Source organism: Lepisma saccharinum, chromosome 28, assembly GCF_977018435.1.
Source record: "Lepisma saccharinum chromosome 28, izLepSacc3.1, whole genome shotgun sequence".
Taxonomy (NCBI): domain Eukaryota; kingdom Metazoa; phylum Arthropoda; class Insecta; order Zygentoma; family Lepismatidae; genus Lepisma; species Lepisma saccharinum.
This window is the reverse complement of record NC_139256.1, coordinates 24979640-24997079: the sequence shown is the minus strand read 5'-3', so window position 1 is coordinate 24997079 and position 17440 is coordinate 24979640. Positions and strand designations below refer to the sequence as shown.

The 17440-nt window shown below is 38.4% G+C and overlaps 1 protein-coding gene and 1 long non-coding RNA gene across 2 annotated transcripts; one reads left to right on the top strand and one right to left on the bottom strand.

Annotated features, from left to right (window-relative positions):
• Positions 1-1562: 1562 nt before the first annotated feature.
• On the bottom strand, positions 1563-8233 carry LOC145980819 (uncharacterized). Its single transcript, XR_014440892.1, has 3 exons — positions 8107-8233; positions 3892-3981; positions 1563-1615 (listed from the first exon to the last, which is right to left on the bottom strand). It is a non-coding gene; the product is annotated as an uncharacterized LOC145980819 (long non-coding RNA).
• A 2964-nt stretch (positions 8234-11197) lies between these two features.
• LOC145980962 (uncharacterized) lies at positions 11198-16827 on the top strand. Its single transcript, XM_083114051.1, has 3 exons — positions 11198-11366; positions 13344-13521; positions 16577-16827. The coding sequence occupies exons 1-3, from the start codon at positions 11241-11243 to the stop codon at positions 16795-16797; spliced, it is 525 nt and encodes a 174-aa protein (XP_082970177.1). The 5' UTR covers positions 11198-11240; the 3' UTR covers positions 16798-16827.
• Positions 16828-17440: the final 613 nt, after the last annotated feature.

The window sequence follows — 17440 nt, the reverse complement described above, 5'->3', positions numbered from 1 at the left end:
GCATGAAAGACAGAAATAAGGATAAGTAAGAGAGAGAAGCGGATAAAAAATAATGAAATAGGGAAACCAAACAATAAGAAAATGGAAAGATAGAGAAACGGAAAAGAAAGGAAAAGAGAGAGAGACAAAAGGAAAAGTGGAAAAAATGGAAGAAATATAGGGAAGAAAGAATATAAGAGATATTGAAAGGGGAAGAGAGTTTTAGCAACCATTACCACCAAAGCAGACTCAGCCTGCAATATTTTGTTCACCCGAAAAAAATCGTCTCTCGGTGCCACTGGGCCTCAACCATAATTGCATCGCCATAAAACGTATTCCGACACACCAATTTTCACACCGATATGTAGGATATGTGTCTTCTTCGGTATGTAAAGACATTTTTCTTTACCTTCATTCAATATATATATATTTTTAAATGTTTCTATTATTTAGAGGCAAGATATAAACATTTCTTTCGAGGCTCATCATCCACACTTGCATTTTTTCTCTTTTACGTCGCTTTCCTACAACTTTGGGTAATCGCAACGACGAAGATGATTAAATGAAATTTCCATATCCATGCCAGGATTCCAATCTTAACCTTCCGTGGTAAGTTATTGTATGTTCTTCAGGTCTTCTCCAATGTTACAGGTATTTATTTAACAATATAATAATAACAATAGGAAGTAACAATAAAGAATAGCAAACTAAAATACATATATGTGATAAAGTGATTTACATATTGTTACAGAATATCCTTTTAAAACGTGCCTGGTTTTCAAAAATGTCTACTCGGTTTGCTAAAGCGTTTTATTGGCCGTGTAGTCTGTGAAAGAGAGAGCGCTGGATGAGGCATAATCTTGGGTTCTTGTGCCAGACGGAACTCAAAAATGAATTTCCTATTGAAAGAAATTACTTCTGCATCAAATATCGTCGTAAACCAAAAGGCTCAGGGTTCGAGTCATATGGTCAAGGGCGCCCGCAGAAGGTACCCAGGGGGGGGGGGGTCACTTGCTCCCCAACCCCCATGTAGCGTAAAAACATGGACATGTAGTGCCTTGAAATGCAGTAGATTAAGTGCCTTTGCAAATTATTCCAGTGCTGGGAATGCTTTATGACAATTTTCTTAACTGGAAGTAAGCATCACACCACCTTCCCTCCACTTTAAGCGCTGCTACTCCGCCCCTGAGAAAAATCCTGCGGGCATACAGTGGTTCGAATCGTACTGTCGGTTTGGTCCTGTTGGCATATCTGTGCATAAAGTGGACTTAAAACTCAAACGAAAATAAGGCCTCCCCGATGGCGCAGTGGTATCGTCGTCGCCTTGTAATCAAGGGGTCCCGGGTTGGATTCCCGGTGGAGGCGCATACTGGTTCGGATCCCACTTTAAGCTGTAGGTCCAGTCCCGATTAGCCTTACTGTGCATAAAGTGGACTTAAAACACCAACTCAATCAATCAAACGAAAATATAAACTCTGCTGTGTCAAGTTTTCCCCTTCAAGCTTCTATCTATTTAGTATTTACTTTCTAGAGACTTAAATCATACAATGTGTGAGAAGCTTGTGTAATTGAGATTTTCTTACTTCTTGTGCTTCCTCAATCAACTTGGGCTGGTCTTTCTCTCTGTCGTCAGCACCTGTGAAATAAAGAACATATCACTAATATAATTTCAGGTGTAGCTTATTGCTTCTGTAATAAAGTAGCTACTGTCGCACCAAGAGAAACACCGTGGCCAACTCGCGAACTAAAGAGGACCGTCATTTGTTTACTCCTCTCACGGGTTACCACAGTCGAAAAAGTCCCCTTCGCTTGTGCCCCGTGTTGCCATATCGCGACTTCTTTCCCTTGCCACGTTGTCAAAACATTAAACAAGACTAAGTGCATTACGTCACTGCTTTCGCTGTGGACAGCGTTCTCTTTCATGATACTGAATGAAGATGACGAGGATGTGTTAAAAAACGACGGCGCACTATTTTGGCAACGCAGGGGCAAGATTGCATGGCAAGCTGCTGATTGCATCACCTACACTTGCTTACGGTTGATAGGAGGGGTTTGCTCTTGTTGGTAGGGTAGTACAGGTTAGGTCATCCCCGGTAGCACTTTGTTATCAAGTGGTCCCAGGTTCGATCTTCGGTGAAGACACATGTTCAGTTCTCCGCATTGCACCAAGCCAAATCCTGATTAGACTACTGAACATCATAACATGGATTTAAACAAATAACTTTAAAAAAGTGCAGTGGTAGGATCAGTGTCTTAGAAGGGTGATCACTTAATTTAGATGCCAGGGGATCGTCTTTTCTAGACGTCAAAAGTCGACGGGTGATCGCTACTTACTATCAATTTTATTTGTGATGTTTTGTTAGTTTTATGCAACTGTGTGAGGTGTCTTCCACCTCTCCACTTTTTACGTCCTTTGGTACAGATTTTATGGTCTCATAAGGCCTTCCCGATGGCGTAGTGGTAACGTCGTCTCATTGTAATGAAGGGGTTCCGGGTTCGATACCCGGTGGAGGCACGTGGTGGTTCGGATACCACTTTAAACTGTAGGTCCAGTCCCGATTAGCCTATCTGTGCATCTAGTGAACTTAAAACAACAAATCGATCAATCAATTTAGGGTCGCCAAAAGAACTTAGTATTTGCGAAGTACACTTCTAAATACATCATTGTTTCCCCCAAAATATAGTTCGTCCGACTTTGTTCGATGGTTTTTAAGTTCATGTAATCAATCATCAATTCTTAGTAAAAATACTCTAATAAATTTTACAAAACGTTAAAATGAGTGCATCACAATTGCTTTGTATAAATTATACAGTAATACTAAATGTATTGACTGTACACTGTTACTACATATTCCTGTCCGTAGTATTAAAGCAATGCCTAGAAGAAAAGTATGCGGCAAGACATGAACAGTGAAGAACAGGATTGTTTTGTAAAAGTAACGAAAATCGATAAGTTGCTCAGTTAATTCCATCTTCTCAATTTACAAGCCAGTATTATAAAAAAGAGTTAATTCTAGGATATCGATTTCTCCACAGATTGCAGTTGTAAGCGAATCATTAAAAGTTAATTATTGAAACTAGGTTAAGCTTATTGAAAATATCATAATAAATGTACTCTTATTTCGATTCTTTCTTATGGGTAATAAAAACGCTCTCTCAACTAAAAGTTCACCAACCAATGCTTTGTTATTTTTAATAACAGTCAGTTCTTCTTCAACCTTTCTCCTTTCCGTTCATGTACTTCGTTCATTTATATTGAGTTGCATGTTCCTACGAAGAACACTTCCATGTAAAGATTTAGCCTCGAACTTCATGAACTAAACTGTACCATAAATGTGTATTCTTTGAATAGCATATTTTTTAAAACTCTCAAGAGATGTTTTAAGAAGCTTCTTACAGTGCTTATGCTAAAGTAATCTACGTTTAACTTATACAAATGTAAGGAAAAGCACAACCCTTATGTGGAATAATACATTTTTCTATTAATATTTTAACTTCCCTGTGAACGGTTGTAACATCTTTCTCGATTCTCTGTGTACTTTCATATTATCACAAGCTTATATTTGTAACAGTTTGAGTCTTATAACAATTCTAAATTTAAACATTGCTCAGTTTTAGTGGAAAAGTTATAGTATTTACGAACTATACGTTTTCGCTACTCCTGCATAACCAAGTTGATAAATGTGCAAGGGGAACAGTGCACGTTTAGCTTGGGTATAAGTCAATACATTCATATATTCGTCATTTTCTCGCAAACGATTCATTTCCAACCCATGCTACTATTTGACTACTTTTAGTGTGCACTGTTCACCTTTATCCAATCAATTCTTGGATTAAGATATCATTTGGGTGTAGAATTTCAAATTTGATGGTCTGTTCGACCTTTAATTAACCATCATGTAGTATTCTTACCTGAAGATTCCGACATTGTCAGATGTTAAGTCGAATTTCCAACTGGTTACTCTGCTTCTTAAATTGATGTGCCTCTTTTTGCCTGGCGCCCTGGAAACCAGAAAATATATTAGCTAAAACATAAACCGATACCAACAACACAATGAAATTCGATTATCCAGAATTAGCAAACAATATATTGTAACCTTACAACTGGTGCCACGATTTTGCAAAATTCGGAGCTTCGTAAATTTACGATTTCCTACTCTCAGGTGAGCCCGACTACTTTCGAAATATCTCGGCTGGCTTCGCGGAATCTAGTCGGCGAGCCTACTAACAGCGTAGAGCGTCAGCAAGAGAGTTAGGGATAGGTGGGTTTCATGTGACGTCAGAATTCGCACCGCCGCCATGTTTGCGGCGAATTTGCTTGACGTCTGCAAGGAAATACCCATCACGTAGCGTTCGTTACACCTGCGCCAACTGTACGTTTGTTAGTACTGTGTAAGATGTCGGTAACATTGCATAAAATTAATGACAAAGTCGTGTCATCTGGGAATAGCGGTAATTTTCCATATGTTCAAACTCTTTGTGCAATCGACAGAAAAAGATATGGAGAAAAAGTGAAGTTTTGCGGTGTAATCCATATGAACTGGACAATAACGAAATGAAAAGGTCCTAAACTTTTACCCAACTGTAGTTCACGTGTGTTTATTTACTTGACCCAGCTACCTGGAATCAATTTGTTTTCGTATTTATTACTGGTTAGGATTCTGCTTGAAACATTTACATCCAGTAAAGATTAACTGTAAATTCCAAGGCTCCGCCATTATCGTCTCTGTTTCCTTATAAGGTTTGTTCAAGAGCTGTAATGTAAAATGTTGATGTGCTCGAAAACAGTAATTTCACTCCTTGCTTTAATAATTTGGGATATACCGGCCTCCGTGGCTAAACACAGCGTGCTACGTTGCCAGGGGTCCCGGGTTCGAATCCCAACCTGAGCATGGGTGTTCTTTGTGAGTTTCGCTTTATCAGTTTCAACACATCATTACTCAGCCTCGATTAGCCAAAACTGGCATAAAAGCGAAGTAAAATAAACCAAACCAATCAATCGATTTGAGATACTTTGATAGCAGTATTTATTTTTCTGACAGTACGTAAAGCCTACTAGCGGCACCTTTTCTCATGGATCGAATAACAATTAATAACAGTTCGTGTTAAGGAACGAAATATAATACATACCCAAGTATAAACGTACATTATCAAGATGAATTAAACTTTGATGATTATCATTTTTATCGTCAAACTTATCAGAAGTATCAGCACCTTTCTACCAAAAAACAAGGAAACACTATTGCAAGTATGATTAAGCACACCAGTTCGATCCATTTGTACTAAAAGTCACAAAGGTGGCATATGAACTTACCTGAGAGGAAATGTTCACTTCATACTCTGTGTAATGTTCGCTTTGATCATTAATGTTGGCACGATTTACTTTCGCCAACCAGACGACGCAGTGGTATCTTCTGATCAACAATTATCAAGTCCCGTGACCTGAACCGCACCTTCTGTTCTTTCTCGGAAAATTCGAGGATACACGTGAGTTTCTGTTAAACAACAGAAAACTACACAGCACAGTACCATCATAAACTTTGAAATCTCCCACCCGCCCGCTTAATTATGCATGTTTACAAGATCCGGCCTCAAACATGGCTGCTCGATCCCACAATGCAACAGTTTGTGACGTAGGTGAAACACACCTATAGTTGCTGGGTTGATATCACGTTATCGGGTCGCTTGTTTATTGGAGGCCTCGGGAGTCATGACTCGCTTCTAAGTTGCAAATGCATAAGAGCCAGAGCTTCTGTGGAAGTAATCTCACTCTACTAGAAGTAAAATGTGATGGATATGGTGGGTTAAAGAAAGGTGTATCATGCAGAAAGTTCACACTTTGGATAAATTGAGATAACGAGCTAGTTTTATACCTATAGTTAATACTTTACTCCATTCACGCAATTCCTAAGCGTGGTCATTGAAAATTTTCCAGTTGCTGATAACTTCATACATACATAAGTATTATGTGTACGCATATAATGCATCGAAGATACAACCGTACAAAATGACATGACATTCGAACTTGTACAATTTAAGGATCATTTCACAAATTTAAATACAGATTAGGTATTACTATAAAGGAAGAACCGATTTGGTTTATGTAGGCGTATTTTTAGTCTAACTATACTCTGTCCTGATTATCTCTGGAGCAATGGAACGAATGAGCACGTGAGAGGGAATGGAATTGCGTGGAGGGCGAAGTGAATGCCTTCACAGCAGCGTGTACTGCTTCTCTCAGCCCACTCGATCCCCCCCTTCCTGCCGCTATGCGCGGCCTTGCTCCAGAGATTCCCGTGAGAGAGTATAGTGCCATCTCATTCTGCTAAATTGTTATCTAACTTATAATTTACATACTGCCCATATGTTTTCTGAGGAGTAATCTGGTAGTGACAAATTCTCCTTCGTACCCCAACAAATGCCACCATCATTTGCAAACAATGGAAGCTTAATTGAAAAATATTTCATAATAAAATGGACAACGTTATTCACAAAGATTTCCAGGCAAGATTTCAACATGAATTAACTTTTTATTAATTTCAAGTTTTTGAAGTTTTGATATTACGCGACACAAGCTTTCAACACTTATTTAAATTACACTGAAATATATATATATTTCCAAATTTGTTCTCATTAAATTCTAACTATAACCTTCGCCAAGTATCGTGCGATAAAAACTTCATTTGAGCATTAAATAACTTGGGATTTATCCCCTTGTAATTGCTATTTACAAGAGTCTAATTATGTCATAGGTTAGTTTCAGAAAAAAATGTTTATATTTAAATAAATATATATCTAGTTTCTATACACAATTATTTTGCTTTCACGTCAAATAACAATATTTAAGGATTTGCAGATTTCAAGAAAGAAATCCCAGTCAAGTTTGGTTTGGAATCATTCTTGGGTTAGTTTTTCTTAACATTCAGGCCCGTGCAGAAATAATAGTTGGTAAATTATCAGTCGCTATTTTTGTGTATTTTCTTTTATACTAATCTGCATACTTGTAGTGATGCTGATGTACTGAACATCTTTGTCTCTGGCGTTTTTGTTTCATTTCTGGAATCTTACGTTTTGTAAAACAAAGTGAATGGTAATAAACAATGTTTCTACTATTGTGTTTAAATTGAACATTTAAACAATCAGCGTAGAAGGTGGTAAGGCTCCTGATCCGATAATTCTGCAAACTTCCTGAAAACTATATTTTATGGTTTGGTCTGGAGTGTGCACACACACCAAAGCTCCGTCTTTAGATGCACCACATCTAGTGGGATGCTTAGAATATCGTATACTGTATAACATACCTAACCTCTCACGTGAAAATAAAATAGCAGGTAGTGCCTAACTTTTCACACGGAAAACGAACATGTCAGTAGGTTAGGCAGAAGGGAGGGTCCAGACAAACCATTTGAGACTTCGCTCGCAGAACCGTCCAGTCGATAGCCACCAATGCAGCAATGGCTTAAAACATTGTTTCAAACAGAAAGTTGTTGAAGCTATGCATTTTGCTTGAACAAATTCACACTATCGAAATGTGATCCAAAGGATGGAGTAAGCGTAAAGAAAGCATCTATGGAAACTAAAATCAAACAAGAACACATTTTTTGTGTTCTGGAATCTTCTTTAAATGTAGGTTAGAGAACGTCACAAAGTTTACCCAAAATTACTATTCTAGAGTGCTTTATGTTAATTCCTCGTAAATTAAAGCACACGTGGAAAATTAAATGCATAAAGTGTAATAGCGTTATTTCCTAGAAAACCAAGTGACGTCATCTGATCTTGCCAGTTGAATATCCCGGTCGAGTCCCCACTTGGGTAAAAGCCAGTGATTGCTAGAATTTCTAGTAATGTAATCTAGAAGGAAACTACGGAAAATTTCAACGGTAGAGACAGGTCGGCGACCATGTTGGAGTAACCCTACTCGATATGTACCAATGATAAGGTATGTTTGTTTCTAATCTGTTCCTAGATGTCTGTGCTACGAATATTCACAAGAAATAGTTTATCATGGAACAATAATTTCAAAGATTGACAATCATAAGAATACAAGCACGTTACCAAAATATTATGTATGAAAACCTACAATTATATCAAACGCAAAAAGAACTTCACACATGCGACAAGACTAACCTGAACTTTTGTTTAGTTCTCAGGCTTGAACGTTGATAATTTCGTATTTTAGGGAATGAATAAACAAAAATTTTACACTATGAAGTGGTTGATGTGTGGCAACTGGATTTACAGCCTTGGTTACGGCTTGATTTTTGAAATGCTTGGAAACAAATGAATGATGTAAAACCCATTGTTGCTAGATCGTGAACGATTAAAAATCGATTAATCAGTTTGAATGTTTCTCCAATTCTGAAGCCAATTACAGATTCCATATGTTTTATCGTTTTATAATAGACCTTTTTTATTTATATCTAAATAATAAACATAATATTTATTATGTATTGCTAAAATTGAGTTCGCCGATATTGTTTAAAAGAAAGACAATTTTAAATCTAAATTACTACATTGTCTATTATGTTACACGAATTCTCGGTTCGGATATATTAAAATGTTTATACTATTTTTAAAACATTCAACTTCACATTTAATTTGAACTCTTTAAACTTATATTTTTACAATTTATTTTCATAATTATAAAGAGAATGACACAAAATGAGTAAAATGATTTACTCAAACTTTTGATTGAATTGCTAAATCTTTATGGCTTCCAGGCATTAAAGTTATGTTGTTAATTTGAACCTACGTGTTTCTATGTCTTGTAAATGTATAGATAAGAAATCACACACACACACAACAAGGCTTACATCTATGGCGCAGTCGTACAGGCTTGGTGATTCTTCGTAAGAAGAAGTATGGATGAAGACGTCACGAAGAGTACGCGACGATCATCATTCCAGCATAGGAGAAATTGTGTCGGCTTGATCAATTTCTACGGTAAGAAAACAAGATTGCACGATTTGTATATTATTTACAATAATTGTACAAGGCAAATTCAAATCAGTGCGATACAAATTGTGTCTACGGCGTAGATTACAATAATTGTACAAGAACAAAGTTTAAATCAGTGTGATACGGATTGTGTTTACGATATAGTTGACCACAATTATGAATATGTTCGGTTTGAATTTATTCTCTGAGTTCCGGCCAGATTCGGAAGAAATAGAAGATTATTTAACGAGGTTTGAACAGTCTTGCTTGGCTCATGATGTTAATGAAGCCAGGAAGGTACCCATACTGATTGCAGTTATAGGGTCTGAAGCTTACAAAGTGCTGAAGAACATCCTTGCACCTGAACCAGTCGATTGTCAAACATATTCGATCCTCAAGGACAATCTGCTTAAACATTATGGCCAGAGAACAAACAAATATGTGGAACGTTTTAAGTTCAGACAGTGCACGCAGGAAACAGGTGAGAATGCAACACAATTTATGGTACGTGTTAAGCAACAAGAACATAAATGTAGTTTTGGCCAGTACTTACAGGAAGCCATTGTAGAGCAAATAATTGTAGGCGTTCGGTCTGACGCCATTACAAAGAAATTACTTTCTGAACCTACATTGACTCCAGCAAAATGTCAAGATGTTGTGCTCAGTCGGTAACGCATCTGACTACCATGCTAAAGGTCCCGGGTTCGATCCCCGGCCGGTTCAAATCCGGGAACTTTTCTAACGATGGAAGCGGCCCCGGCGCCCACCCAGCGTCGAATAACATGGGTACCTGGGGGAAACCCTGGGGGGTAAAGGCAGTCAGGAGCGTGATGGTGATCACATCACCCCCACTCACGACCGGATCAAGAAAGTGTGGTGCCTTACCCCCACACCCCCTATACGCCTTCATGGCGTGGTGCTATGCACAGGGGAGCACTTTACCTTTTTTTTTACCTAAGGATTATAAATAGAAATTCAATGTTAACAGGAAATATATTCAGAGCACTTATGCACAATTTACAGCAGACTGAATATGTTTATAAGTTAGTGGTGAATAAACGCATATATTTCTAAGTTATTTTATGTACTCAATCGTGTCTTGTTTCGGTTGAATTATATCTCATCTGCAAAAATTGAAATATTTTAATGAAAAGCTTAGGCATAGTTTTGCTTGATTGAAACACCGAACAGGTAAGTTAATGTAGATCATCTCTGTCCTGTGATTTTAGTTCAATGTTTATTTTCAAAAGCGAAAGAGAGTAAGTAGGTACAGAGTAAATTAGAAAATTGCGACAATAAAAAATGCGAAGAGAATAATGGTAAAAAGCGATTCATTAAACAAACAACGAATAAACAAACATAGCCTACCCAAACCTTGGAAAACGAAATAAGACGTGAGAATGGAAGAATTACGAAAGGGATTACTCTTCCTGTTTTTCCTGATCCGATTTTAATTCATCTGTTTTAGATTTTTGTTATTTAGAGTCACTTTTCTTCCACTTTTAGCTAATCGCGACGATGAGGTTGAGTGATAATGTTTGGTACGGTCAATAAATAACCGGATTAGTGCCGTCAATGGCTGAGCCTCCTTTGTGGCACCTGAACTGTGAACGCCATGTCTCACCTCATTGACTGGTGCCTTGGAGGCAAATTGCACATACACCTCCTCCCTTCACTGCCAGTGCTGCCACCTAGCGACGCGGTCTAGAACTCGTCTCGCAGGCATGTGGCGTACCCCAGCCTGGCCTACATATCCCGTAAGTTTAATCGCTCTGTCACTTTATTTCGTTTTTTCACGGCATTAATTCGGTTATTTATTGGCCGTACCAAATACGATTATATGATTAAATTGTTGAAGAGGCCCCGTCACAAAGAACACCCATGTCCAGGCCGGGATTCTAACCCGTGACTCCTGACGTCATATCGCAGTGTGCTAACCACTCCGCCACGGAGGTAGGCCTTAAATCATCTGCATATAGAATTACGTTTACAATATTGTAAACTCAGGATGCATGCTAGTTATATGGGTAAATTAGTGTTTGTGAACATGAAATTAATTGTTTCTACTTTCTCAAAGTGCAAACGTAATAACAGTCTAGCTTATCTATTGCAATTGGTTCATCTGTTCCATTTTCTACCACTACTCTATTATCACACAAAGAGTTGTTGGTCCCTCCCACATATTATCAACCGTGTCTCCTCCCCAAGTTATCAACGGAAGGAAGTTTGTTACTATGTGATAATTATGCGTACGAGAATGAAATCATTCTAACTCTCTACATCAGGACCCAACCAGTTAACTTTCGGTTGGAGTACAGAACAAGATGGCGGCCTTAATGGTTTTCCTGCTCTTTTGCGGCGGTTTGTTCAACATGGTGTCGTCCGACAAACGCCAAGAGTTTCATCCATGTCCAAACTTTGTGTTCCGGGATGTAATAAATATTAATGAGGTTAGTGCAAGGGTTTAATTTGATTTGATTTTTGTTATTTAGCTTCGCTTTTCTGCACTTTCGGCTAATCGTTACCATGAGGATGAATAATGATGTGAAGACTTTGATGAATGGACACTCGAAAAGAACCCCATGCCCAGGGCGGGATTCGAACCCGGAGCCCCTGGCGTCGTGGCATGTTGTGATAAATCAATATTTTCTTATTGAGGAAAGTTGCCCTTTATGCTGTGCACTATTTCAAACTACTATTGTTATTGGTATTATCAGTGGCGTATACTGAGACCAAGATCTGGGCTATCTCACTGTCACGTGGTCCTAGGCTATGAATAGAAATAAGTTTACCAACTCCTAAGAAATCAGGTTGCCAACTCATAGGAAATCAGGGTGCCAACTCATAAGAAATCAGGTTGCCAACTAATAGGAAATCAGGTTGCCAACTCATAGGAAATCAGGTTGCCAACTCATAGGAAATCAGGTTGCCAACTCATAAGAAATCAGGTTGCCAACTTATAGGAAATCAGGTTGCCAACTCATAGGAAATCAGGTTGCCAACTCATAGGAAATCAGGTTGCCAACTCATAAGAAATCAGGTTGCCAACTCATAAGAAATCAGGTTGCCAACTCATAAGAAATCATGTTGCCAACTCATAGGAAATCAGGTTGCCAACTCATAATAAATCAGGTTGCCAACTCATAGGAAATCAGGTTGCCAACTCATAATAAATCAGGTTGCCAACTCATAGGAAATCAGGTTGCCAACTCATAAGAAATCAGGTTGCCAACTCATAAGAAATCAGGTTGCCAACTCATGGGAAATCAGGTTGCCAACTCATAAGAAATTAGGTTGCCAAATCATAAGAAATCAGGTTGCCAACTCATGGGAAATCAGGTTGCCAACTCATAGGAAATCAGGTTGCCAACTCATAGGAAATCAGGTTGCCAACTCATAAGAAATCAGGTTGCCAACTCATAAGAAATCAGGTTGCCAACTCATAAGAAATCAGGTTGCCAACTCATAGGAAATCAGGTTGCCAACTCATAATAAATCAGGTTGCCAACTCATAGGAAATCAGGTTGCCAACTCATAGGAAATCAGGTTGCCAACTCATAGGAAATCAGGTTGCCAACTCATAAGAAATCAGGTTGCCAACTCATAGGAAATCAGGTTGCCAACTCATAAGAAATCAGGTTGCCAACTCATAGGAAATCAGGTTGCCAACTCATAAGAAATCAGGTTGCTAACTCATAAGAAATCAGGTTGCCAACTCATAGGAAATCAGGTTGCCAACTCATAAGAAATCAGGTTGCCAACTCATAAGAAATCAGGTTGCCAACTGCAGAATCATCATCATCATATTATCATTGATATGAATAATTTTGTTTACAATTTCTGATCAATTTTACTCCTGTATTTTATTCTCTAGACTCTAGGTTTCGCAGATAGCCTAGCTAGCCTAGAATATATTTATATTTTCCTTATTTTTGTCGCTTTTCTAAACAAATTGATAAGAAGTTGTGCAATTGTATTTCAAGTAGCGTAATTTTTCAGTTTATATTTTGGATACTCATATTTGAATTATGAATATATGAATTATGAATCGATTAAATCGATGAATGGGTTCTTCAGTTACGCTCTTATGTTAATGAAAGTATATTTCGTACAAATACTAATGAAGCCTAGGAAATCTGTATCTCATGAGCGCCCAATAGTCACTTCACAATTGAGTTGTTGACCAGTCCTGCTTTAAATCAATCACCCAAAGAACACAAAGGCATTCCTCTCTGTCAGTGGCGTGTCCAGTATTTCCGAAAGGGGTGTACTTATACCAACCCCTCTTGGGCGATCCACTGCTCTCACGCATAGAACCCACTATCTCCGTTCTTATGACTGAAGATAAGCACATGTATTTAATAAGTGTTTATGTTCTTTACACGTGATCTTCTTCCGTAATTATATGTAGTTATATGTTCTTGCAGGTGGAGGGTCTTTGGACAATGCAGGAGGTCACGTCTTCATTCCCGCCTTGCTTTTCTCTGGCGATCGAAAGGGTTAATTTCACAACAATACTTCTTGAAGGCATTGTTAGGGGAAGGAATGCTATACATTTAATTTGTTCAATAACGGGACCTGGATATACAGTGTGTCCAAACGAAGGTATGTTGATAAGGTTCAGTGTCAAAATTAGTAGCTATTATTAGTAGTATAATTAATGTAATGAACTGAGCATTAAAATCATGGGCGTATATAGCAATGGAAATTAATTGGTGAAAAATTTCATGTCATTGTGCTTTTTGTGTGGAAAGTGAAAGAACAAGCCTGTGTATTTGAATTTGCCATTCCAGAAAACTGGCTCTCACCCCTTTGGTGCGGACGGTCCCGGTTTCGATCTCCCCCTCCCCATTTTGGCGTTAACCCAGCTTCTTGAGGATAATTGTGGAATTTCTTGAAAAGGAAGCGGGCTGAAGCCCGTAGCTGAAATTTATCTCCAGGGGGGGCTTTGCAGACCAAGTCCATTTTCGAAAGCTTAACAGTATTAAAAATGAAGGTAAATTACGTGTGTGAGAGAGGGAAAGGGTGATCAAGTTAATGTAAAACATATACGAATACTACAGTTTTTTCTATATCTTCTAAAACAGCTCTTGAAGTATTAATTGACTTCTACTGACATCATCCCGTACTATACATTCCATACTACTTTTGATGATACAGATATTTATATCATACAAGAGAAAATACACAATATTCAATCATAGGACCTACAGTACATTTCACCCCTGCCCGAAGCAATAAAATAAAACTCCCCTTTTTTCCCAAAAATTGGGAGCTGTTGATCTTTGACGCAGATGTGGAAGGGGCAGCGAAGGTACAGATAAAGAAGTACCCTTAAAAAGAACTTTCTAAAGTCTAGAGAATCTTCTACCTAGACTTCGGTTCATAAACAAGATGAATGAATGTAATAGCTGCTGTCTGCATTTTCACTCTTCACTGCAAACAAATTCTACAAAAAAAACAGTTTTACGACCTAACGTCAAGGGGGCCGACGGCAGTGCCAGGGGGGTGGGGGACTACTCCCTGACTACGGCTTGAGCAGACTCCGTTCTCCAAAGCCACGACTGGACTTAAAGCGCTGACCACGGGTCACCCAATGAAGAAGTCATTCTGGCAGGCCCATTAAATGTGACTAGTCCATAAGAAATTAATGGAAAGCTGAATTTTGGCTAACTTTTAGATCCACTTAGACATTAATTAAACAGTTTTCTTGGTGATTATTGTTTACGTGTTGCTGCCTTCGCAATGTCAAGGCGGATGATTTCCTCATAGGAAATGTACAAAATAATATTGTGACAATGGAAAGAACATTTTAGACAAATTATTTTTGTTGTAATGGGAAATGATCACAAGACTTCTTGGATTTGGCCACAGAGATAACACTGGTCGACATTGAGTTGCGAAATAGAAATTGCTACTTCAGGCCGCAAGAATTTCACACGCTATCTGCGCTCAACATAGTAGTCCGCTAGTTGCAAGATTGCGGAACTAAGGCTCTGTCCGAAAGGTACAAAGTACAGACTTGACGGAAGTGACGTCACCTAGTACAATTTGATAGCGCCAAGAACGGAAGCACGCAAGTGCACAGCTCGCAGTACAGATGGTTGCTGACTAGGTCACGTGACTTTCGCATCCGTTGTTCATTTGTTCAAAATCACGGAGGTAGAAAGCCAGCAACTCAGATTAAATATACGTTATGGGCCAGCAAGTTGTTGGTTCAAGTTCTTCTAATGTGTGGAAATGTATGTGTACGAACATTTGAAAATGCTATGCTGAAAAAGAATGTTTAAAAGGCGGAGAAAACAAGGTGTCCTCGTATTTGGCGCTGCAGTCGAAGTGCAATTCGAAAGACTTTCACTTCCAGTCCACGACTTCAAGACCACACTCCAAGACCATACTCGGAGGATGCTCGTATCAAGTACGATCTTTCACCTTTCGGACACGGCCTATGATGCGTGGAATACAAAGTATACCTGCAACAAGGACGTATTTAGAGGGTTCGGAGGGGGGATCGGACACCCCACAAATACTTACCAAGTATTAAAATAAAATAATAAAAATTAACTTTTTAGCATTTGTTGTACTAGCGTATAATCAATCGTTATTTATTTCCTATGAACTTGGAAGACAAGGATTATTACATAGGGATCATACTGCTTTGAAGGAAAGTATCAAAGAAGATTTATGCAGATTACTACTGACGAAAATATGCATAAAATATTAATCAGGAACATCCTTTTTTTATTATTCAATAAATATTCAATTCTTTATCTATTTGACATTAATTTCCTTCTTTTTATACTAATTTGGCTATCTTAAATGCACGCAAACTAGATAATAAATATATGCTGTTAGATTTATATTCTTGTACCATCTTTTTAAGTATTCGTGTAATAATAAAAATGCAATATTTATAAATTTACATATTTTAATTAATATTTGATTTAATTATAAGTTAATTGTTTTAATTTAAACATTATTATTATTATTATTCCTGGGACACTTGGTTCGGACCCCCCCCCCTCCCCCGATATGCCTGACCTGCAAGTTTGATTATTTAGCCCAAGCGCATCTTTAGGTCGCGTATACGATAGACTTAAATAGTAAAAACTTTTACGCACTGTATTCTCGGAGAATAAATCATTCGTCTATGGATAATTTGTGTACTGGCTTCAACTGAGGTATGTCATTTAGAATTGGCCATCAAATACCGCAGTTTTTTTTAAAAAGTAATGAACCCCGTACTGCGAAACGGGTGAGCTCTATGTTAGTGCTCTATATAGGGGGACAGATTCACAGACGTGCGCATAAACCTATCCGACCCTAAACACGCCACTATTCCACTCAGATTTAAAAGATGTTGATTTGTTAGTGATTGCTGCCACTACAGTTTTAAGCAATCCGATTGGCTGACTTGAGACTAGGTTAGGTTTTTTGGAATTAGTACCACAACACTCTTTCTTCTTCTTCTATCTTACCCAACCCAGCCTAACCTAACCTAGCGTCACTAATGACGTCACGTTAGCCAATCGGACTGCTTAAAACTGTAGTGGCAGAGGCTGGGTTGGGTTAGATAGAAGAAGAAGAAGAAGAAGAAAAAGTGTTGTGGTACTAATTCCAACCGTTTTTATAAGATCTCATTCATTTGTTTCTATTCCAGGCACTGAATTCCGCATAGCCAGGATTAGATCCCAGGCCTACATGGTTGTCAGTTACTGTAAATGGAACAAGAGAGGCAGGCACGAGGACATTTGGACTGCCATTTTTACTCGCCAGGGGGTTGTCTTGAACACAGGGCAGAAGAATCGCATCAGGAACGTTCTTCTCAACGGAGGTGTCGATCCAAGTACACTCCAGAGCAATATTTCTCCTTACTGTTAGGGAATATTAGTTCAACATATGTTTTGCAACTGCACAGCATAACAATTAATAAAATTAATGTTTAGAATGAATACTGATGTTATACTTCCATTGCCTCAACAAGTAACACTTCCGCTATGGTAATTAAGAATCAATTTCTGTCCTTTAGTCTACATCAGCGGTTCTTCAACTGTGGTCCGTGGACCACTGCGGCCCGCGAAACCCTCCCTCTTCCTTAAATGGTGAAAATAAGTGATGAAACACTAGAAATAAATATGTGTGATGCAAATTCCGGACTTTAAACTTTGAGTTAATTCTTGGGGTCTGCGAGAAATGGCTTTTGAGAAATCTGTAAACAAAATGTCTGCTTCCCTTTTAGTATCATCAATACTTGATGCAATTTAATTTGTCAGCTTGATAAGATTGGTTACAGTTGAGTGCATTTGTGCAAATCCATGCTGCTGAGAAGGCAACGGGCTATGAATATGTGGAATCCCGAAAAGTCGGGACTGGAATTGGGGGGGGGGGAATCCTGTCCCGATCCCCAAGTTCGCGATATGATTTCCAGACTTTTCAAGATCCTGAATAGTCAGGAAATTCCAAATAGTCATTTTAAAAAGAGGTTAATTTTCGATGTTTTCTCTATTACAAGTGTCTGAAAGTT

What these genes read in the sequence shown, in the direction of transcription:
- LOC145980962 (XM_083114051.1), top strand. Translation starts at nt 11,241, where the DNA reads ATGGCGGCCTTAATGGTTTTCCTGCTCTTTTGCGGCGGTTTGTTCAAC. An exon ending in ATGTAATAAATATTAATGAG is followed by an intron (nt 11,367 to 13,343) that starts GTTAGTGCAAGG and finishes ATGTTCTTGCAG; the next exon opens with GTGGAGGGTCTTTGGACAAT. An exon ending in TACAGTGTGTCCAAACGAAG is followed by an intron (nt 13,522 to 16,576) that starts GTATGTTGATAA and finishes TTTCTATTCCAG; the next exon opens with GCACTGAATTCCGCATAGCC.